Source organism: Dunckerocampus dactyliophorus, chromosome 2 (genome assembly GCF_027744805.1).
Source record: "Dunckerocampus dactyliophorus isolate RoL2022-P2 chromosome 2, RoL_Ddac_1.1, whole genome shotgun sequence".
Taxonomy (NCBI): domain Eukaryota; kingdom Metazoa; phylum Chordata; class Actinopteri; order Syngnathiformes; family Syngnathidae; genus Dunckerocampus; species Dunckerocampus dactyliophorus.
In genome coordinates this window covers 18,974,837-18,999,338 of record NC_072820.1, presented here as the reverse complement: position 1 = coordinate 18,999,338, position 24,502 = coordinate 18,974,837, and the positions used below count along the sequence as shown (strand labels likewise).

General features: G+C 43.8%; 2 protein-coding genes across 9 annotated transcripts; one reads left to right on the top strand and one right to left on the bottom strand.

Annotated features, from left to right (window-relative positions):
• The first annotated feature begins 333 nt into the window (after positions 1–333).
• On the top strand, positions 334–7,831 carry LOC129177755 (myb-related protein B-like). Of its 3 annotated transcripts, none has more exons than XM_054769200.1 (11): positions 334–440; positions 753–807; positions 909–1,002; positions 1,078–1,161; positions 1,231–1,451; positions 1,518–1,701; positions 2,492–2,593; positions 3,717–3,812; positions 3,884–4,048; positions 4,158–4,331; positions 7,370–7,831. In XM_054769200.1, the coding sequence occupies exons 2-11, from the start codon at positions 779–781 to the stop codon at positions 7,403–7,405; spliced, it is 1,185 nt and encodes a 394-aa protein (XP_054625175.1). In that variant the 5' UTR covers positions 334–440; positions 753–778; the 3' UTR covers positions 7,406–7,831. The 3 variants fall into 3 exon arrangements, with proteins under 3 accessions (XP_054625175.1, XP_054625176.1, XP_054625174.1); XM_054769201.1 differs by having other exon boundaries at positions 3,711–3,812; positions 3,973–4,048; XM_054769199.1 differs by having other exon boundaries at positions 3,711–3,812; positions 7,370–7,830.
• On the bottom strand, positions 7,146–24,479 carry adhfe1 (alcohol dehydrogenase iron containing 1). 6 transcript variants are annotated; one of them, XM_054769185.1, is made up of 22 exons: positions 24,294–24,479; positions 23,562–23,734; positions 21,690–21,870; positions 21,519–21,614; positions 21,003–21,236; positions 16,882–16,904; positions 16,692–16,816; positions 16,389–16,618; positions 16,246–16,328; positions 10,212–10,249; positions 10,085–10,125; positions 9,959–10,012; positions 9,740–9,894; positions 9,473–9,669; positions 9,332–9,409; positions 9,166–9,271; positions 8,937–9,089; positions 8,766–8,864; positions 8,620–8,698; positions 8,409–8,505; positions 8,165–8,322; positions 7,146–8,082 (listed from the first exon to the last, which is right to left on the bottom strand). In XM_054769185.1, the coding sequence occupies exons 1-22, from the start codon at positions 24,354–24,356 to the stop codon at positions 7,999–8,001; spliced, it is 2,547 nt and encodes an 848-aa protein (XP_054625160.1). In that variant the 5' UTR covers positions 24,357–24,479; the 3' UTR covers positions 7,146–7,998. The 6 variants fall into 6 exon arrangements, with proteins under 6 accessions (XP_054625160.1, XP_054625158.1, XP_054625157.1 ...); XM_054769183.1 differs by having other exon boundaries at positions 21,690–21,853; XM_054769182.1 differs by having other exon boundaries at positions 24,311–24,479.
• Positions 24,480–24,502: the final 23 nt, after the last annotated feature.

Genomic DNA, 24,502 nt, shown 5'->3' with positions numbered 1-24,502 from the left:
TAGAATTTTAGACTAAAATGATTATTTTTCTAAAGGCATTTTGGATATTGATCTCATTAGATTGCGTAGCTAAAGAGTATGTAAACAAGATGAAATAGAAGAGAATATGAATAATTACACCAATTATATGTGTTTCACTCTAGTCTGTTACTTCCTGAACCATAATTAATTACACATCAGGAGAAACAATAATCATATTCGTATTCGAGATGCAGCTCCTCAGTTTGCTTGTTTGGAAATGGAAAACATCAAAGCTTTTCAGCACCTTCGTCATAGAGCCTACGTGACGTCGAAAGGATGACGTTACGCACTTGGCTGACCAATCAGGGAGGTCCTCTTTCAACCTGCGGAGGTTGAAGGCATCCGTTAAACGGACATCAGTTCGTGCTAACAACGTCGTGCTAACAGCTAGCTTAGCCAAGACCTGTTGGACTTTACAGGTGAGTCAGGTCTTTGTCCAAACGTCAGACAATTTGAAAATGTTGAATTAGCTCACTAATCACTTCAAGAGAAATTAGATGCACTTTTTCATTGGATGTTGATGGTGATTCATTGGCTCAGATACATTCTAGTCCTCTTAAAGGACAAAATACAATTTAAACTGACGAGTAGATCCTACATTCTAGTCCTAGTTAAAGGACAAAAGATTAGTACATCCTACTGTGAGGATGTAAAAATGTGAGGAGTTGTTTTCTTAGTTTGTTTATTCTTTATCTTTGGTGACATGATGTCATTGTTATGTTTACTTTCAGCACCACTGACCAATCTCACCTCTCAAATGATGAGCGCGAGAAGCCACAGATCCTGGTCAGACCACACACGCGCACATACACGCATACACACACAAATGTGTCACATCCTGTGATGTCATCAATCTATGTCACGTGCGTTGTGTTGTCGTGTCATAGCACCAAGCGATGTTGTAGCTGCGCACAAGTGAAAGACGTGCATGGACGATTGTCGAGAGTGACAGTAGACAAGACAGCATGGATCAAACATGAGGTAACGATAATCAAATATGAAGTATCACAACTAATTGTATTGATAAGCTTGTTAAAGATGTTTGTATGCCCACAGGGTGAAAGGTCAGATGTGGACTGGCAGCGGGACAAGAGTCCAGAATTGGTCAAAGGTCCGTGGACCCTGGAGGAGGATGAGAGGGTGAGTTCCGCCGTGGTCGGCAGCCTGTTAGTCGGCCGTGACGCGGAGTGACGCGGTGGCGTGTCGCAGGTGGTGGAGTTGGTGCGCAAGTTTGGAATGAAGCACTGGTCGCTCATTGCCAAGCACATGCGCAGCAGGAACGGGAAGCAGTGCCGCGAGCGCTGGCTCAACCACCTCAACCCCCTGGTGAACAAGAGCAGGTGGACCCCTGAGGAGGACCGCATAATTTGCCAGGCCCAAAGGCTGCTGGGAAATCGCTGGGCCAACATCTCTAAACTGCTGCCTGGCAGGTACGTGCTCAGCCCCGCCCCCGCCTGCGCCTTTCTCACCCCAACTGGCATGCCGGTGTCTCTCAGGCCCGACAACGCCATCAAAAACCGCTGGAACTCCACCCTCAAGAGGAAGATGCAGAAAGAAAGCGGGCGACTCTGTCTGCGTCACACTGACTCCAGCAACCTCCTCGACACCACCTCCAGCTCTTCCTCAAGCTCTTCCTCCAGTGGCCCCGCCTCCAGCACAGCTACCGCCACCACCACCAAGGTGTGTGCATCTCTGCTTTCCCACATTTAACATTTGAAGGGACTATGCAGCAAATTGCTGTATCAGCCTTATCTAAGTATTATATCCCACTGTCTTCCTTTGACAACGCTTTCAGAACATCCTCTTCTTGCTTTGAGTACAAAAAGTACACCCCGTGTAACACACGCACGTGTATTAGTTTTGTTTGATGTCAGCTAATGATAGAGATTTAACAAAGTTTAGCTGCTAACGTTAGCTACTGTATAATTGAATGTACAGTATAGCCTATCGTAACAACAACATGACTGCAAATGCTCTCTGCTTCTCTCTGTGTGTGTGTACGCGCTCCGACATGTACATGAATGCCAGACAGCTGTGAGTGACAGCCATGACAGCCAGTTGTTCAAGGCGAACAAAAATTTACAGGAACTTTTATGCAGTTTTATGCTGTTTTAACTTCTAATTGCATTAAATACAGACTTTTTTGTACAATCTGTTCTTTTAAACCACTATTGGTAACATGTGCTTGCCGGTGGTGGTGTTCTCATATTTTTTGTCTGAAAAGAAATGTAATCTTGAGCGAGTTGCTTGCAGTCTCTTTGACATGTTACTGCTGACATCTGTAACAATTGACATAACATTTAGCATGTAACATGTTACATTTAACATGTACCAATTAGCATGTAAGCTGTAACATTTCTAACATTTAACATGTTATATGCAACAACATGTAACATTTAACTCTTAAATGTTACATGGTAAATTTTAATATGTAACATTTAACATGTACAACATCATGTTTGTTGTGAAGGATCAGCTGATGAGCAGTGAGGTTCTCACCATGTTGACTGACTGGAGCCCCACCCACAGCAGCGAGCACAAGGAGAGAGCTGCCATGCTGTCACGCTCAGAGGTAAACAAAGCTCCACATTCCACATAAGCGTCACACAAGTTGTGTGTGATGCCCATCAAGACCTGTGATCCATTGCTTTTGTCTTAACAACATGCTGTGCTGATGGACACACACTTTCTTTTGATTTTATTTCTTTCAAATTATGAAATGGAGGCTGTCTGTACAAAGTGAATGAATTGCTAAATTGACTCACACATTACTTGTTAATGCTAAGCATCAATAACCTAACTGGACATGTAGCAACAGTGGTGCCCAAAGTGCCGCCCAGGCGCCATCCGTGGCCTGCAGCTAGGTTTTTATTGGCTGCTGACACATTCAACAGACAAAATTAAACACAGCCCAAATGACAACTTTACAGTCTCCCCAAAAATGGCACCTGCAAACCAAAATGGCCAACTACGTTTGTCTTACAAAGTATGTAACCTTTGATGGTTTTGGTGCAGACTGTTGTGATAAGTGTGAACAATTTTTACCAGGATACATATGCTCACAAGATTTGCCAAATTTTCCAGTTTGTTCAAGCCTTCAAAAGCGTGATTTGCCAAAACAATAATACTAATAATGGTAACTAATAATAATAATAATAATACAAATAATAGTAAAGAATAATCGGAAGGCTGGTGATTCAATCCTCACTCCCTCATTGTAGTCACCGTCGTTGTGTCCCTGGGCAAGATGCTTCACCGAAGAAGATGCGTCCAGTGCCCACACTGGTGTAGGAATGTGAATGAATGTTTGGTGGTGGTCCAAGAGGCCGTATGCATGAATTGGCAGCCACGTTTCCATCAGCCTACCCCAGGGCAGCTGTGACTACAGATGCACATTACACATCCAATGAATAATCGGTTCACTTCATTGTAAAGCGCGTTGGGTGCCTTGAAAAGCGCTATAAAAATCTAATCCATGGTCATTTATTATTATTAACAATGTAAAGAGTGTCACTTATACCACAAAGCTGAGATGTTTTTTTAAGATTCATTTAATACGTTAGCATATCTTCTACAGTGTTTTTAATGAATAAAAATGTATAAAATATCACAGTGGCGCCCACACCCTTCACCCCTGCTGTCCAACACACACATTATGTGTTCAAGTGACGCAGTGTTGTCTTGTCAAGGATCAGCTGATGAGCAGCGAGGTGTTCACCATGTTGACTGACCGCAGCCCCGCCCACAGCGGCGAACACAAGGACAGAGGCGCCATGCTGTCACGCTCAGAGGTAAACACCAGTCGCACACAGCTCTGCAGTGATTGACAGATTGATGGATTGATGGATGGATATGGCATCAGTTCTTCAGTCGAGGGGGCGTGGAGGACATGAGGATGGGGCCTGTCAGCTCCACCCCCACTGAGGAGTTGACCTCTCGTGATGTGTTCAGGACCACGGAGATGAGATTGTTATTGACGTCAGCTCCCAAGATGGCCCCGAAGACGGACAGCGTTCATCAGGAGGAGGTGAAAGGGACCAACAGTGCTGTGTCAGCGTCGTCTCCCTTTTGTGACCTTTGACCTGCTGTGGCACACACAATACAGCAGATCATTCACACATGGCTGTGTTGTCCAGGTGCACGGGGACAGTCCACTGAGCAGTGTGCAGCCAGTGCATCGGTGTCTCGGCTGGGTTCTAGACGACGGCGAGCCAGGCTGCTTCCCCATGGTGGGACAAGAAGTGTGGTGGTGCCTGCAGCCACTCGACACTGCCGAAGAAAACCTTCAAAACATAAGCAACCCTTTTGAGGTGAATGCCAAAAACTAATTTTGACCTACAGTGCTGTTGTCACATAGAGAAATTGAACAGGGGGGTTACTAGACAGAACACTACCTACCATCACGGTGCTAAAACAAGAATGACAGCACAACATGTAACATGTAAGTAAACACATATAGGGTAACTACTACTATAGAGAACAATTAAAAAAAAAAATTCTAAACTAGGGCTGTAATAAATAACGTGTTAACGCCTGTGAGTAATGTGACAATCGTAAAGCATTAATGAAATATTGCAATTTAATTTTATCACTAAGCTTGGCCACAACGTTATCCCGTAGTCTTCCTGCGCGGATGTTTACATTCCTCGAGTTGAAAGGTGGGGCAAATGCAGCCAGCAGCGAAGAATGAGAAGGACTCGGCTCTGCTTCATGGCGAATTTCAGTTTAAAAAGCTACCAAATGGAAGTCTGGGTAAAACCAAAGTGTACATACTGCGGTGATGAACTGCTTTTTCATCGAAGCACAAGTCTGAAGTACCATCTTCGGGCGAAGCATATCTTTGCTAATGTTAGCAAAGATGCTAACAACGTGGGATCGAGCTGTGGTCGTCAAGCTACACTCGCTATTAAATTTTGAATAAAGAAATATTTAACAAAACAGCATTTTGAAACTTTAACAGCTATACACAAAGACAATAGAATGTCTTTATTTGCTGAGCAATGCACACAAGTTAAGTGCCCGTTTGGGACATTACTGGTTGCTGCCACCATATTTGGAGCACTATCTGTCCCTATAGTGGTAACCTTGTCTATTATCCCCATTCCTTAGCAACATCAATAAACTGAGGAGCACATGCTTCGGGTAAATGTCTTTCGTCTGATTTCACTACACCTAGTGCAACTGAGTGCAACCGCTGTTACCTGCTGTTATCTCGAGGTAGTTAGGGTTGCTTACTGCTGTTCAGTGGCCTGTGAATGCAGCAAACGTAGCTTTGGCCAGCTGGTCCAACTTTGTTGCCTTTTCGTACAGTTCGTGAATTCTTGTGATGACAGTTCCCCTTGAAGGAGTTCTATATAATGGGCCACCTGTGGCTGTCTGAATGAGGTCATGAAGCCCCTCGTCTTCAACTATGTTGATGGGTCTGCAGGCTCTGGCAACCTATTCAGCAACTGCATTATTTAAACTATTTATCTTTTTGTTGATAAGTCCGAGCCGGGTGCATGGGCAATTGTGTAATATAAGGTTTTCATATTGCTATTAATATACACTGCTCGAAAAAATTAGAGGAACACTTAGAAAACACATCAGATCTAAACTGGGGGAAAAATGATCTTGAATATCTTTCCTGATAATAAGTGGGTAATGTATTAGTAACAAAATGATGTCACATAATTTGATAGAAATGAAAATGATCACCCTATAGAGGGGGGAAAATCAAAGACACCCCAAAAATGAAAGTGAAAAAATGATGCAGCACACTGGTCCATTTGGCTAAAATGTCATTGTAGCAACTCAAAATGATTCTCAGTAGTTTGTGTGGCCCCCACGTGCTTGTAAGCATGCCTGACAATGTCGGGGCACGCTCCTAATGAGACTACGGATGGTTTTCCTGGGGATCTCCTCCCAGATCTGGACCAGGGCATCACTGCGGTACCGGGACGCATGGAGGAGATTCCAGGAGACGGGTAGTTACTCCAGGAGAGCTGGACAGGGCCGTAGAAGGTTCTTCAACCTTCAGCAGGATCGGTATCTACTCCTTTTTGCAAGGAGGAACAGGATGAGCACTGCCAGAGCCCTACAAAATGACCTCCAGCAGGCCACTGGTGTGAATGTTTCTGACCAAACAATCAGAAACAGGCTCCATGAGGGTGGCCTGACGGCCCGACGTCCTGTAGTGTGCCCTGTGGTCACTGCCCAGCACCGTAGAGCTCGATTGGCATTTGCCATAGACCATCAGAATTGGCAACTACACCACTGGTGCCCTGTGCTCTTCCCTGATGAGAGCAAGTTGAACCTGAGCACATGCGACAGACGTGAAAGGGTCTGGAGATGCCGTGGAGAACGTTATGCTGCCTGCAACATCATTCAGCATGACTGGTTTGGTGGTGGGTCAGTGATGGTCTGGGGAGGCATATCCCTGGAAGGACGCACAGACCTCTACAGGTTAGATAATGGCACCCTGACTGCTATTAGGTATTGGGATGAAATCCTTGAACCCATTGTCAAAACCTACGCTGGTGCAGTGGGACCTGGGTTCCTCCTGGTCCACGACAATGCCAGACTTCATGTGGCTAGTGTATGCAGGCAGTTCCTGGAGGATGAAGGAATTGATACCATTGACTGGCCCCCACGTTCACCCGACCTAAACCCAATAGAACTCCTCTGGGACATTATGTTCAGGTCCATCCGGCGCCGCCAGGTTGCTCCTCAGACTGTCCAGGAGCTCACTGATGCCCTGGTCCAGATCTGGAAGGAGATCCCCCAGGACACCATCCGTAGTCTCATTAGGAGCATGCCCCGACGTTGTCAGGCATGCGTACAAGCACGTGGGGGCGACACAAACTACTGAGAATCATTTTGAGTTGCTACAATGACATTTTGACAAAATGGACTAGTCTGCTGCATCATTTTTTCACTTTCATTTTTGGGGTGTCCTTGATTTCCCCCCTCTATAGGGTGATCATTTTCATTTCTATCAAATTATGTGGCATCATTTTGTTACTAATACATCACCCAATTATTGTCAGGAAAGATATTCAAGATAATTTTTCCCCCAGTTTAGATGTGATGTGTTTTTGAAGTGTTCCTCTAATTTTTTTGAGCAGTATATATTGACAGTTACAAGTGGCCCTCTGAGGATAGCCATAACCTTTTAGCGCTTTTGAGGGAGGGAAAAATTATGTACTGTAAATAATGTAACATTTTAAAAAGCCGACCAATCACAGCTCTACAGTTTCCATCACCTTTGATGCAAGGTTATAATTTTTTGGTCATTTACACCTGCGGAGCGATGCTGAAGCATAATTCAGCCTGGACACTAATTATCATTTTGCTAATTTTTTGGCAGAGGAACACAGTGGGAGGAGCCAGCGAGTCATCGTGAAGTTTTCCTGCTTTTATTTCTTGAATTTGACAGCTGGAGCTCAGTTTTACCAAGTAAAGACTTGAATTTTTACATTGAACAGAATGTTTATTGGAAACTCAAAAGGACTTTTATTGATTTCTTGTCTTCACTTTAAACTGTTAGACATTTATTGATTGGAAGTGGTCATTTATTGATTGGAAGTGATCATTTTAACTTGCATACTTTTAACTTGAAGGTGAATATTTTAATTTACTCCACAGAAACATCTTTTAATGACAATCTGAAAGAAAATTATAATTCTGTAATAAAAAATCAGCATATCATTTATTAACATGAACTATGTTGTAAAATGAGGGCCATCTTTGATTATTAATTTTAAACTTCTTTCTTGGTGTTTGTCTCAAAGTGCACTTAAACATTTGCTGCTGTTTGTTATGTATGATTATTTTCGAATTAAAGAACATTTGTATTTGTTGTTGTTAGCTCATTCATGTAGTAACAGCATTAACTGTTAGTACTGATTCACATTTTGTCTTTTTGTCTCATGAGTAATTTAAGGTGTCAAGATGCTTCTCTTTAGCAGCCAGTAGGGCTACTACAGGAGTAGTATGTCAGTACAGCTTCATGGAGGCCTCAAAGAGACGGGTCAAGTCGTCCTCGCTGTGCGCTCGAGGAGAAAGTTTGGTCACTCGCTCCTGAAAGAGCAATCATAACGACTGCACATCAAGTTGAACCTTCTGATGGGAACCCAAAGCTAACCAAGGAGCTGATAAGAACCTGGGGGATGGTTCCTTGGACCAGCGCCGGGATGTCGTCTTTGTTGTAGCCCACAGCGGCCAGGCCATCCTCCACCTGCAGCTCAAACAGGATTTGGCGCAGTACGTCGGCCAGCACGGCACCAGCGTCTGCCCTCTTCACATGTCTGATGTCTGCACCTGAACACAACACATAATTTCCTGAATGTCTGCACTTGAATGCAACACAGTCCTGCAACGTTGAGGTGGTCGTGATTGATCAGTACCAAGAATGTGTGCAGCTTCCAGGTGACGTTCAGGACACATTGGAGCTGTGAAGGTGAAGACAGCCGGCGCCGTCAGAACCACAGAAAGGCCGTGAGGCTGAGGACGTGCATGCACGTGCAAACAGACAAGTTTTCATTAGTGATAGCTGCTTTGTGATCGAATTCATTCCTTTGAGGACATCACAGGAGGTCATGGCGGCGCCTGACTCACCACAAGGGGGTGGTCCACATTGTATCCCTCGGCTTTGTGAGTCTTCACATTCCCAGCGATGGGATAAGACATCCCGTGACTGCAGAACAAATGGTGGGTTTCGTTTCAGATGTCAGCTCATCCCCAAACCCACAAGAATTCCTCACCACAGATGGACGCCGGCGTTTCCGAATCCGATACCAGCAAACACGCTGGCTAGGTGCATGCTGGAGCGAGCTTCCAGGTCCTCGGGATCCTGCACCGCACTGCCGCCACACGCACATTAAAGATCATACCCACAAAGAGGAACTCCACACACAAGAATGAAGACGTTTTACCGTTTCATGTACTTGGCGACCACGTGGAGGGCATGGCGCGACCACACGTCACTGATGGGGTTGCTGCCCTGGTAGGCAGGCCGGTTGATGGGGTTGGTAGGGCAGGGGGCACGTTGGTGGTACGGCAGAGCGGTGTACGACTCCAGGGCATGGCTGTGACAAGCACACGGTAATCGTGTCAAAATTGTCGGCACAAATACGAGACCATTGTTTACGAGCGACCACTGACCAGAGCACATCGAAGCCGCTGTTGGCTGCAACTCTGCTAGGCATGCTCAGTGTGTGTTTGGGATCCACCACCCCCAGAGTGGGTCTGATGGCTCTGCTAGCGATACCTGAGCACAATCAGCCAATCAGAGACGTGCTGGTCGCAGGTGGCTACATGTGCACTTTACCAGTTTTAGCCCTCAGAGGCTCGTAGTCAAAGATTGCCACGCCTGTGGTCTCGCTGCCGGTGCCGGCGGTCGTAGGAACTGAGGGGCAAAAGAGATCAAAGGTTGACAATGTCCCACTGGTCACCATGACATTGCTGTTACCTGCAATGAGCGGCTTCAAAGCGCCTGTGATGGGTTTCCCTTTGCCAATGGGAGCGTTGACAAAGTCCAGGAAGTCTGCATCAGGGTGACATGAGTACAGATTGGCTGCCTTGCACGTGTCAATCACAGAGCCGCCGCCCACTGCCACGAATACGTCAAATGAGTCGTTTTTGGCAAAGGAGATGGCGTCTTTAAAACTACAATGCAAATGCACCTCGTGATAGTGGCCAATCAGAAAGCAGGGCGGCAGCAGTGGATGTGCCTCACCTGCTGTCAGTCGGCTCCACACGCACGCTGTCATAGATTTTGTACTCAACGCCGTTCTTGGCGAGAGACTCAAGGACCACCTTGACTGGCGGGAGGCAGGACAGATTCTTGTCGGTCATTACACACACGTTCCGAGCTCTGAGGTTCTGCAAATCCTGCACGAGAACCGCGGTGATGCAAACTTTGTGGAGACGTTGCTGATGGAGATGTTGTGGTTACCATGCCGATTTCGCTGCTGACTCCATCTCCATAGCGGATGTTGGAACTGGCCATCTGAAACACAGACACATCCAGTCACCGTAACAACTACTTTGTTCATCATCAAGCTCAAATGGCATCAGCTACCTCGAAGGCGTAGTCTGTTTTTCGGGCGCTGCAGGTCACAGCTGCAGAAGACCGAAGTGATCAATGTGCTGATGATATTTCAATGGCTGTCATTGACTCATCGATTGAGCAGAGTGTGCATGTTTACCTTGATGGAATGTGTGGGAGTGAGCAGGGCACCTGCACCTGTACACACGCACACACACAATAGACCTTAAAAACATTATATATATATATATATACTGCTCAAAAAAATTAAAGGAACACTTCGAAAACACATCAGATCTAAACTGGGGGGAAAATGATCTTGAATATCTTTCCTGATAATAAGTGGGTGATGTATTTTGTCTTTGTGCCAAAATGATGCCACATCATTTGATAGAAATGAAAATGATCACCCTATAGAGGGGGGAAATCAAAGACACCCCAAAAATGAAAGTGAAAAAATGATGTAGCACACTGGTCCATTTTGCTAAAATGTCATTGTAGCAACTCAAAATGATTCTCAGTAGTTTGTGTGGCCCCCACGTGCTTGTACGCATGCCTGACAACGTCGGGGCATGATCCTAATGAGACTACGGATGGTGTCCTGGGGGATCTCCTCCCAGATCTGGACCAGGGCATCACAGCGGTACCTGGACGCATGGAGGAGATTCCAGGAGACAGGTAGTTACTCCAGGAGAGCTGGACAGGGCCGTGGAAGGTCCTTCAACCCTCAACCCTCCACATTTTGTTACTAATACATCACCCACTTATTATCAGGAAAGATATTCAAGATCATTTTTCCCCCAGTTTAGTGTTCCTTTAATTTTTTTGAGCAGTGTATATATATATATACATACAGTAAAAACATTTATATATACGCAACAATAGGCTCCAGCATACTACATGATCCTGATCTACATTTTTTTTCCCTACAATGAAAGCTGATATAGCCCTTTTTATGTCATGCTCTGTGTTGTCGCTCTGCTGCCGCCTATCTGCCGTCTCTTGCAGTGCATGCTGTTCCCTGCAGAAGCGGAGCCACCGTGGCACACCTGCAGCTCCTTAGGGCTCCTGGCCTTCTTAAACTGGTCGTCGGCTACAGCTCGGTGTCAGATAGTTCCCTGCCCCTCGCCTGCTTACTGTATTGCTATGCCTTATATGTGTTACCTTATCGTGCGTTTAACTCACTGGTCAACCTTAACTGTACTGTGAGTATACTTTTTCCCCTGCCTGGCTATTTCCAGCAGTGGCACAGTAGTACTCTCGCTAAAGCTACTTGTTTGCTCATTTTTCATTAGCGCCTTTTGTTTTCACACCTTTTTTGTTATCACGGACTGTCTCCTCTGTCTGCTTCACAGAATACGCAAAACACTGCTTGAGCCAATCGTGACACTTTTAGTGCCAAAGTTGCAAAACATTGCTGAACTTGCTGCCTTGTGTAGTTAATACTTTACACCAGGAGATAGTGGAGATCTGTAACTTCCAATCTGACCAACATTTGTGGGCATTTCTATGCAAAGTTTAGGAGTTTACAGACTTTGAGCCCCGTGTGCCTGCAGCTGCTGCAGCAGAGTCCATTCGACATAAAGTCCACACGCAGCACACACCTGTACTTGAGCCCATGCTTTGCTGAACCGTGTTCGGGGTGGCAGGACGTGATGGATTGTCAAAACACCGCTAATGGTGAGGAGGGTAGAGGGAATATAACAAAAACGCAGAAATAGCGCCAGGCAGACATGGCAGGCTAGACCATAGACATAGATAGACGCCGCATCGAGTGGGTTTGTCCACTGCTGCGATACATCAACGTCGTCGTCATATTGGATGTGTCAAGGCTGCTCTGTAAATGTACTTACTATTTAAGTTAATGCCTCTCGTTTATACATTCATACACACACTAATATAATAATTTTTGAAGTGATTAACATGAACGGTGGAGCTACTCATTACCGAGTCCTACTGACAACATTTTTTGTTCTGGTTTGGAGAGTTTTTGGTTATTTTTTGAGCGATGGTCCGAAACTTTTGATCAGCTGATAAACAGCCTATTTCAGTTTGTTTTCAATAAACTACTTTTTCAAAGTGTTTTTTGTCTCACTCCCCCGTCTTGCTTTTGCATATTGTAGCTCTACTTAAAACCTCATTAAGATCCAAATGTGCAAAATACAAATTCTAGCAATTTTTCAACTGGTCTTAAGATTTTGGTCAAGAGTGTATATGTTTATGGGCTAGACTCCTCGCCCACACTTTGCCATGCCCGATTTCAAGTATTTCTCAGATGTTTGCTTACACGAGTTGTACAATCTTGTTTACAGCCACATCGAGAAGCTAATTGCTGATGCTGTATCCATTAGCTTCACAGCAGATAGATACTTTATTAATCTCAAAGAGAAATTCACATTTCCAGCAGCTCTCTTTAAGTCCAGCCCTGTCCTTCCACGACAGGAGATATGTGATGTTACACATATCGGTATCAGTTGATATCAGAATCGGAAATTGAGAGTTGGACAATATTGGCATATCGGTTATCAGCAAAAAAAAAGCCAACATCGGACATCCCTAGTGATAAGTAACATTCAAATTTTCTGAGATACTGAATTTGGGATTTTCATTAGTTTTCAGTTATAATCATCAAAATTTAAATAAATAAACATTTGAAATATGTCAGTCTGTCTGTAATGAATGTATACAATATACAAGTTTCACTTTTTGAATTAAATTACTGAAATTAAAATTTTTGGTCATATTCTAATTTACTGAGCAGCACATGTACACATCCACTACACACAGAGTGATATATTTCAAGAATGTATTTCTTATAATTTGGATGATTATTGTTGTTTCCAGCTAATAAAAAACCCAAATTCAGTATCTCATAAACTTTAAAGTATCTCATAAAAATGTTCAAAAAGTTTAACTTTGTTAAAAAATGAACTGCAAAAACTTTGTGTCTTTAATTAGTCTATTAGTACTACCTACTCCTACTGAAATCAAAATAACTTACTCTCATTTATTGAGATGCGCGTGTATAATGCACTTTATGCCTATATAAATGCATATACAATATAAACACGCGTATCAATGACGGTCACGTGACATTAGAAGTTACTTACGCCGCATGCTGGAGCAGCGTTAGGAGACGAACGACTCGGTCATGTGCAGCCATCTTGCACTCTTCTTCGCAGTACGTACCCGGAACGCAATCGGTCACGCATACGTCACTTCCTACGTTCGGTGGTAGTTATTATTTTTTAAATGTATGAACATAAATGGTCAATAACCACACTTTATATATGTAATATGTTGGGAGGTTATTTTATAAGTGACTCTTGTTAAAACACTTCGTTAGCATGGCGATGTTTCTATCGTCTTATGACTGTCAAGAAAAACGTACGGCCAGATGCTTAGGGAATTCCTCTTTCATGTGTTATTGATACAGTAACTAATCTAAATCTACCCACAAGCATGAAACAAGGCATTATAACGCTAATACCAAAACCTGGCAAGGATAATAGGATACTGGAAAATTACTGCCCAATTTCGCTTCTAAACAATGATGATAAACTTTAAACATACATCTATACCAATAGATTACAAAAGGGACTAGGTCAAATAATTAATGAACACAGTCGGGAATTGTAAACAAAAATCAATACATAACATAAGATTAGTACAAGACACCTTGGAATACAGTAACCTCATTGAGGACAAGATCTTCATTTTATTTCTTGACTTTAAGCTTTTGATGGACAACATATTATTTGGGGTGAGCCTGAAGGAATCGCAAGCGGACTATGTTATAAATAACTACACTCGAAATATTTCATTGATTGCTCAAAATGGAAAAAAGTAAAGCCCCTTTTCACAGTGTTAAAAAAACATCTTGCAAAAAATGTAACTGCCTTGAAATGTATGAAAGGTACAAAAGCAATGTCACTCTTGAATGCTTTTGAAAATTTGAAAATATTCGAAGACCTCTAGTGTTTATCATACAATTGTGTGAATGTGTTTTTGTTTTACCTTGGGCCTGAAGTTGGTGCCAAATTGTATGTATATACTTTTTGTTTGTTTGATGTGTTTGTTCAATTCTAATAAAAATGTAAAAAAAATCCATCCGTCGATCTATTTTACGGCAGCAAGCGTGTGGACAATTAATAAGCCGTCTTTTCTTTGTTCCATAAATTATTTCACAAAAGCATTTGCTAATAAGATATGTTTGGATGGATGGTATTTCCCCATTTAGAAAAAAAAACTGAAAAAGCTGACTCCTGTAGGTTAATCTACTGTATGCCCTCTACTTATGGTTGTTTACATTTAAATATAACTGCATTTTATGTGTTTTATTCTATTTATTTATGTGTGTTACACGTAACCGGATATGATGTTTATGTCTGCGCTACGTGCATTGCGTAGGTTTTTACGTAGGTCAGTCTTGGTGGATGTCGTAAGACGATTGAAACATCCCCATGCTATCAAAGTATTTTAAGAAGGGTTACTTATAAAATAACCTCCCAACATATTACATATATGAAGTATGGTTAGGGCATAATACGAAAGTGGTGTTGCATCGGTTGTCCCATTTTAACTCTAGAGTCCTTGGCTGCAAACTTCTCAGTAAGAACTGTAGCTATTGGCTGTCGTAGAAGTTGCTACATGACGCCATTTTGATTTTTTTTTTTATCCCTTCATAATAAAAAGTTTCACTTAAACGCTGCAATTTGTGTTCAGTTGTGTTCATCCATCCATTTTCTATGCTGCTTATCCTCATTAGGGCCGCGGGGTATGCTGGAGCCTATCCCAGCTGACTTCGGGCGAGAGGCGGGGTACACCCTGGACTGGTCGCTAGCCAATCACAGGGCACATATAGACAACCATTCACACTCACGTTCATACCTATGGACAATTTAGAGTCGCCAATTAACCTAACATGTATGTTTTTGGATGTGGGAGAAAACCAGAGTACTTGGAGAAAACCCACACACGCACGGGGAGAACATGCAAACTCCACATAGAGATGCCCAAGCGGAGATTCAAACCCAGGTCTTCCCGATTTCCTGACTGTGTGGCCTTGCTAACCACTCATCCACCATGCGACCTTGTGTTGTCATTCATTAATATTTAAATTTGTGTCATTGTGCTCCCTGGCTATCTGTTGCAGCACACTGCTGACAGGCATGGGAGGAGCTACCAGTACACATCTGCCGGCAATTACTCACCTGGGCCATTTAAGCTGTGCTGTTTGGCATACTCATTGCCAGATTGTTTCCTGATCTGTGCCTGCGTCCTGTCTTGTGTATTCTGCCTAATTTGTTAGCTTTCTGGTCATACCTGCCTTTATTGTGAGTATTTTTTATTCCCGGCTTGGCTACCTCCAGCAGCGGTTTACTTTGCACTTTGGCTTATGCTTACTCCTGCTTGGTTTTCAGAAGCGCTTTTGGTTCTTCTAATATTTTTCCCTGCTATCTCCATGCCCAGCAGGGCTTTGTGTTCTTTTTTTGTATTTTTGGCTAGGCCCAGTGTGCTTGTGTTGTACTTTTACCTTTTTAGTGATTTTTGTATACTGTTTTGACTCCATTTGTGGACACTTTATGTAATAAACTTTTGTAACATGGATTGTCTCGCCTCTGCATCTTGATGCCTCTGCATCAAATTGTCACGAGTGGCCAAGGCCAGTTTTAAGTATTACTGGCCTTGGCCACTCGTGCCAATTTATTTGTTTGATGATCTGAAACATTTAAGTATGACAAACATGCAAAAAAATAAATCAGGAAGGGGGCAAACACTTTTTCACACCACTGTATGTGCCTGCTATGTAGGCTATACAGTATACAGGTATGTACATTTTATGCTGTACTATCACATATTAATTATTCTCTACTTAGGGTGACTGATGTATGTTTTCTGTGGAAAAAGGCCTATTTGCTGAGAATAAATAAATACAAATTTGACCAAAAATCCACAAATTTGGAGGGCCGTGATTACTGAATTGCATCCTCTTCAAAATAAAACCTTGGAATGATTCATAAAGGAAGTTTGTTCTGTACAATTGTGTGATTCCAACATAGTGTGTGTTGTTGCAGTGTGCGTGAAAACACATGAGTACAAAATAAATGTATTGACATGAAACAAGAAACAAAAGTGTCATTTTTGTCTACTTAAAAAAAAAACAGCAAGGAGGAAAAAGAAGAGAAAGTCACTTGTGGTTGAGCCAGCTGAAAGAGAAGACATGTTTGCATCCGTCTTCTGTGTCGTGCGCATTGTTCTGTTGATCAGATGACGCCTGGACAAGAATATGAGGAAGATGAGAAAGATGAGGAACATGTATTATGTGATGTCATACCTGTGGGGCGGGGTGAGCACTGGGTAGGGTAAAAGGGGGTGGGGCCTGGCTGTCTGGAGAGGGAACTTTGGCCTGTATGGTTGTAGGGGCCAGGTCCTCTAAGGGTGTAACAACATGTGACTGTGAAAGAGCAGGCTGATGATTGGCAGACAGTCCTGGTTCTCTGCCCACTTTTGACCCTCTGACTACCACCGCTATATCCTCTTCATCGTCGTCATCATCCTCCTCTGCTATGAGACAAGGTGTTACCACTTGAGTCAATCAGAAGCACACACCAGCAGGAAAGATGTTTGCCTTTCTTACGTTTGAGGAAGTCCACGCTCATCAGCGCCCTCCTTTCGCGTTCAAAGTTAGCTGTCAAGTGGTCCATCTTCTCGTATCCGGGCTGGACTTTGTCTAGGTGGGAAGTGTCAGTTGCCACCATGATCCTGTATGCCCAATGAGACCACTCAGGAACCCATTTCACACCACCTACTAAAGTGCACCTACTTACTTGTGCAGCAGCGGCTTGGCAGCCTGCAGGAACAACAGCGACTTAGCGTGATAACATGATTGATTTATTATAGACTTTTTACCGTAATTTCCGGTGTATAATCTGCTACTCTTTTCTTAAACTTTTCTTAAACTTTTTATGGCTATGTTCTAATATTGTGACATCTCATCTTCAGAACTACGACTAGTCATTTAAATACTGTGCCACTCATGAGTCAGTGAGAAAACATTCGCTTTTTCTTTGGCAGGAGCCAACCATGAGCAGTGAAATCACGACAAGCTTGTCAACCCACTGGAAATCGCAGGAGGTCATTACTAAATTTGATAATCTGATTCACGGTGTTATCTTACAAAGAACGCTAAACTCATCACACAGCAACTTAAAGGGATAGTTCGGATTTTTTTAAATGAAGCTGTATGCCATCCCCATCAGCAGTGTAGTACATCCACGGTGACATACTCCCCCACTTGTTCCTGTGAGTCCATTTGTGGTAGAGGAATGTAGTTCCACTTAGTTGCTGGGGCCACTTAAGTAAAGAGTCTGGCTTCTCAAAACAATACGCATTCAAAAGAGTATTTGCATCAGAAACATGCCTCCTTGAAAAAAATCAGACCTCACAAATCGCTCTGTGTTGTATGCGCACTGTCACCTCTCCATTCTTGTGTATGTGATGCTCGCAACTTCTACGGAGTGTGTGTTCCAAGATGCGCAAAAAAGATGCAAGCGTCTTCATCACATACACAAGAATGGAAAGGTGACAGTGCGCAGGGATACAGCGGGAGACAAACAACACAGAGCAATTTGTGAGGCCTGATTTTTTAAGACGAGGAATTTTTATGATGAAAATGTATTACTCGTTTGAACACATATTGTTTTGAGAAGTCAAACTGTTAATTTAAATAGCACCAGCAACTAAGCAGAACTACGTTCCTCGTCACGGAAATCCGACCAGAAATGGACTCGGTAAGTCACTGCTGATGCGTATGTCATACAACTTCATGTAAAAAAAATCCTTTTTTGTCATTCAAAGCATTTCATTGGTTATGGCTGCCGGAGTGCTACAATGGTGTCAGCCTCCCTCTGGGTTATAGGCTCCTCTGGCTCCCTCTTGTAGACAGAGGCAGCATTGCAGCGCCTCGGCAGCCATAACCAATGAAATGCTTTGCTGGGGCGAAATGCATTATGAGAATACATTAAAATAGTTGTTTTTTTTTATTTTAAACTCGTATTGGTACTTGTATATTTCTTAGCTACCTTTGCTACCTTAGCTACCTTTGCTGTGTGATGATTTTAGCCTTCTATCTAAGATGACAGTGAGTCAGACTGTTATATTGAGTAATGACCTCCTGTGATTTCCAATGGGTCGACAAGCTCGTTGTGAGTTTTCATAGCTCATGATTGGCTCCTGTCAAATAAAAAGCTGCCTGATCCTCACAGACTCATGCGCGCCACAATATGCCATTTTATGACGTGGACATGTGTGGCTTATAGTCCGATGCGGCTTGTATATTTACAAATCTGTTTTTCTCTCTAAATTTTGTGGGTGCGGCTTAAGCACCGGTGCATCTTATACACCGGAAATTACGGTATTTGCTAAAAATTATTGACTTATTAATTTAGCATGATTGATTGAAGTTACGGCTAGATGTAGTTGGACTCACCTTGATGCACAGCAAGGGCTCTGGAATCAGTCCTCTCGAGAGGGGCTGGACTGTATTCCACTCTGGTGTTGCCAGCAGAGAGAGGCAAGGGGCAGGGGTGGCAATTCTTGTTGCACCCCAGTTCATGGTCTGTACGTTGGAGTTTAATCCCGTGAACGAGAGGGTAGTCTCCTTCCACCTTCGACTGGGGGGACGGGTCCTGACTGTTGTTTGCGCATATGCGCCAAACAGCAGTTCAGAATACTCACCCTTTTTGGAGCCTTTGAGGGAGTACTGGAGAGTACTTAAGGCCCTGGATGCTGTGGGGGTGTCTTGGCTGACACGACTCTGCAGCATCATGTGGACATCAGCGGCGGTGCCTTTGGAATGGCAGACCGGGGTGGTGGTCCCCCTTTTTAAGACTGGGAACCGGAGGATGTGTTCCATCATGTGATCACACTCCTCAGCCTTCCTGTTAAGGTCTATTCAAGGGTTCTGGAGAGGAGGATCTGCTGGATAGCTGAATCTCGGATTCAGGAGGATCAGTGTGGTTTTCCTCCTGGTCATGGAACTGTGGACCAGCTCTATAGTCTCGGCAGGGCCCTTGAGGGTGCATGGGAGTGTGCCCAACCAGTCCACATGTGTTTTGTAGACTTGGAGAAGGCATTCGACCGTGCTCCTCCTGGAATTCTGCAGGGAGTACTCCAGGAGTATGGTGTATCAGACCACCTAGCTCAAGTGGTTCGCTCCCTGTACAACCGGTGTCAGAGCTTGGTCCACATTGCCGGCAAAAAGTTGGACTCATTTCCAGTGAGGATTAAACACTCCGCCAGGGCTGCCCTTTGTCACCGATTCTGTTCATTACTTTTATGGACAGAATTTCTAGGTTCAGCCAGGACGTTGAGTGGTTCCGGTTTGGTGGCTGCAGGATTAGGTCTCTGCTTTTTGCAGATGATGTGGTCCTGCTGGCTTCATCGAGCCGTGACCTTCAACTCTCACTGGATCAGTTTTCAGCCGAGTGCGAAACGACTGTGATGAGAATCAGCACCTCCAAGTCAGAGTTTATGTTTCTTGCCCGGAAAAGGGTGGAATGTCATCTCCGGGTTGGGGATGAGATCCTGCCCCAAGTAGAGGAGTTTAAGTACCTCTGAGACTTGTTCACAAGTGAGGGAAGGATGAAACGTGAGATCGACAGGTGGATTGCTCTCAATTTACCAATATACGTTCTTACCCTCACCAATGGTCATGAGCTTCGGGTAGTGACCAAAAGGTTTTACCCACAAGATCGTGGGTAAAATCAGCCAAAATGAGTTTTCCTGCAGGGTGACTGGGCTCTCCCTTAGAGAGAAGGTGAGAAGCACTGTCGTTTGGGAGAAACTCGGAGTAGAACTGCTGCTGCTCCGCATTGAGGGGAGCCAGATGAGGTGGCTCGGGCATCTCGTCAGGATAACTCCCGGACGCCTCCCTGAGGAGGTATTCAGGGCACGTCCAACCGGTAGGAGCCCTCGGGGAAGACCCAGGACACGTTGAGGAGATGTGTCTCAACTGGCCTGTGAACGGCTTGGGATCCACCCGGAGGAACTCGACAAAGTAGCTGGGGAGAGGGAAGTCTGAGCTTCCCTGCTTGCTGCCCCCACGACCAAACTTCGGATAAGCGGTAGAAGATGGATGGATGGATGGACTTATTATTGACTTAACATTATTGACTTCACATTGTTGACATTACTGATTTGACATTGGCTTAACATTATTGATTAACACTACTGACTATTGGCTTAACATTATTGACTTAACATTGCTGACTTATTATTGACTTAACATTATTGATTTGACATTGACTTAACATTATTGATTAACACTACTGACTATTGACTTAACATTGCTGACTTATTATTGACTTAACATTACTGACTTTATATTATATATTCTATTGACTTAACTTTATTGACTTTAACTTTTAAGAAAAGTACAATGAAAAAATGTAAAAAATATATGACAATATATTGCAATGTACTCATTTAACTTCTACTATGTTACACTCTCCTGCACTTGGTGTGTATGCTACCTGCCCTGCCTTCACCTACTGAGACAAAGAGATTGTATGACCGACAACAAGGCTCACTCCGTTCATGCCGTTGTTCTATGAAACAAATGCACCAAGTTGCTGAAACCAATACACAGAGTGAATTCTCTTCCTGCCTCTTTAAAGGCAGGAGATGAGGAAAACAGACACGCATGCACATGGCAATGTATTTTGGCTGGCAAAATTATTGAGTTCAACTTCAATTATAGTGTGATTAATTCATTTATTTAGTCCCAGGCCTAGTGCCCACAAGACAGTTTTTTTTCTGAACAAAAAATCTTGTCACTTTTTCACGCAAGATCTTGTGACACCCCTATTTAACACGATAGTGTAAGTGTGGTATCACCCGGGCCAAAAAGTAAATGTTGATGATGATGACAAACACTGATCAGGCTCACCTGTAAAAAGACAGCCATCTCAGACGTGTCCATGGTCTGGATTGCATTCTCCAGGAGCTTTGCAGCGTTGTCCAGATGTTCACTGTATTTCCTCTTCAGGCCTCTAATGTAGTCCATCTTCTCGTCCTGCTCGGCGCTGATCCGCACGCTCATCTGACTTTTTCGCTCCTCCAGAACGGCAAAGAGGTGGTCAAATGATTCGCAAACCTTGGACTTTTGTCTGCGACCGTTGTCCTGGAAACATGACAAAAACTTCCTGTTCATTGGCATGATCGGTCACACTCCTTGGATGTAGTATCTTCACTGACAATAACGACGATGAAGTCAGGAAAGCACGCTTCCTCTGAGGATCCGAAATGCAAACCTCTAAGGGTGTGACCTGTACTGTGACATCACTGGTGGGTGTGGTCAAAGTGAGCCTTCAATCCAGGAGCGTTAAAATTGTTATTGTTTTAGGTGTGGTATATGATGTAAGTATAAGATGAAAAAAAAAGTTTCTGATGAAGATTAACTCACGTCCACGACTCTGCAAGTTTCCTCAAGCTGAGCGGTAACAGCCTGAACCCTCTCGTTGGCACCCACCAGCAGTGCGATGCACTCGCTCAGCTCGGCCTGTCAAAGAAGACATGATGTCACCACTGTTGCTGCGTCACCACTCGCATGATACTTTCCGGGGTTGAAGCCAACCTTCTGCTTGCCGAAGACAACGTTGAGCGGTGCCACGTCGCAGTCTTTATGCGCTCCAAACACCTTGCACAGGGAACACGTGGGGGTGGCACAGCTTACACAGTAGATGTTGATCTTTTCATTTTCATGCTGCTCACACGTGGGATGTTCCACCCTCTCTGTCCCTGGAAGCATTGCTTTGCTGACACATATAGCATGAAAACACAACCAAGTAATGAGAAAACCCCTTACAATCAATGACAACATGTATGAGAACATTAGAATGAGCTCATGAGTGAGAACGTTAAATGGGGATGACAACATGAGAATGCCAGTGTGAGAGAATGACAGCATGAGAAATAACAGTCCATAATGTTAATACTAGATTGCTAGTGTAGTCTACTGAGTGGGTAAATAATTATTACAAGTAGATTTTATAATAACTGGTTTCATTGGTGTTGAATTATGGATGACTGCCTTACAATAAGTACAGTATAGATATAACTGTTTGATCAATTAATCCAATAACTGAATGAGTGATCACAAGTATCTTACAGAAATGATGCTTTGTTAAACTGTCAGCTGAACAGATGGACATTGGTTTAAGTAGGTGAAAGGGAAAGAGGGAGCATAAAAGATATCAATGTATAAACAACTTGCACCAGCCAGGGCCAGCAGCCAGATATGGTCCAGTATGTAGTCAAAACAACTCGGCACTATCACCTGTTGGCGTCACCCTACTTCGTCAAGGAATCTGGTTAACTTTGGAGAGACTGGTGCCAATGGTCTGAGCAAAACAGTTATAAAAGGGAAGATGAGACGATCGATCGGGACTCTCTCTCATTCAGCCGGCGGACCAGGGAACCGGTGCATGAGACCGGGTCCGGAGCTATGTAGCTCCGAAATTATTCTGTCTGATTTCTTTTTGAATACATTTTGTAAATCTAATTTGGTGTGTGTGTCTTCTTTCCTTCTCATAACTGGAGATTAACAAACACGTAAGGGGGAGGTGAAATTGGCTTAATTAATTTTCCACAGTGGTTCTTGTGGAGAATTTCATCTACAACACTCGCAAGCAGTGATGTCAATACAGGTTCCTCATTAAAAGGTTAACAAGAAAAATATATATAGAATAATGCACTTTTGTTCAAAAAAGTTTTTAAACACTTCTTAGTCCCATTTATTTATTTTTTTGTCCTGTCCAGCCATTAGGGCAGATTGTTTGTATTGTTGATCAAAATGCCCTTACGTGTTCAACTAATTTGCTCTGCCAGGGAAAAGTGTGAAACACACGTCCCCCGTTATACAAAATGCTTTGATGTTTTGTTGTTATGCAAATTTGGAAAGTAGGAGCAGGAGCAGGAGGAGATATAGAACAAAGTGGACGAAGACACATTATTCGTGAAAGCATAAATGTAGTTATGTGTGCAAAACTGGGTGCTTTCTAACACAGTCTGTGCATCCAGTCAACAAACAAATGACAGGCAGCTCTGAAAACGCAATTAGTGACAGCACCACATAAGAAGACCAGCTCTAATTTAACACACAACATAAATGAGCTGGAAAAATCACACTTTTAATGCACAACGTCATCATCAAACTTACTTCTTTGTTCATCTGATGCACATAGAACAATGAACAACTTCATGCAGTCAACTTTCTTCTGCACTGTACTACTGGCTGTTACTGTTCACATGAGGCGTTTGAGCGCATTACGTAAATCTCAGAGTTGGGCACCAATGCAGTCAAACAGTTTTTAATTTTTATTCACGTACACCCTACGGCAGTCTGCATACCCCTATGGGTACGCGTATACCACTTTGGGAACCTAGGTTCCTAGGTTGGCCACTAATGATTGCATGCGAACAGGCGGCTAGTAATGTGTATGTGTACCTGCTGGTTCCTTGTTTGTACATGTCAATAATGTTCTCCACCAGAAGGTTTCTCTGCAGTCCATACACTCCATGGCGATCCAGAGACACCTCATGACGGCAGGATGGGCAGCGAAAGCGACCACTGGATGCCACGGTGGAGCTACCTCTGGCTGACAGATAGGGGTTGGATGCCTGCACAGACAATGTTAACTTTAACTTCATGTTCATAATTTTCATGTGTAACGGATGCCAGCCTATGTGGCTCTGCAAGAGTGGGTAAAACTCACTCTCTGATACCTTAAGAGTCGCGCTAAATATTGAGATGACAGTCTGGGCTTTCAGCTCAATGGCTAGCACTGTTGACTATCATTCTGTGCACCCTTGTTTGAGCCTGGGTGGAACGCGGGGCTGGCTGGACCAAGCAGATTACACATATTCTTCACATTCCTCACGTTCAGAGTGGCGGGGGTGAAGCTGTTTCTTGCTGATTTAAGGTGAGAGGTGGGGTCACCCTGGCCTGATTACCTGTCAATCACAGGGCTATGAACTGTGCTATGTGAATCGCTACTACTACTACTACTACTACTACACTAGCAAAATGCAAATGTGTCATGTTCAGCTGATCACTTTGATTACTTATCTTTATTAGCAGACAATACTCTATGTGCTTTTCCACACTGTCCCACATGTGTCACGTGTGTGTGTCACACATACACACACACACACACACACACATTGTACATGCACCTACCTGAGGCATGCACTGACCTGGTAGACGTCGTTGGCACACTTGCGACAGAGGTTGTGTTGACATGGTAAGATGACCACAGGTTTAGAGAACATCTCCAGACAGATGGGACAGACGAGCTGCTTCTCCAGACTCTCCATGACACTGGGAGGACACGGTGGACATGAGGACGTGGTGGACAGGGCGTCCCAGAGGACAAAAAGTGAAGGAGG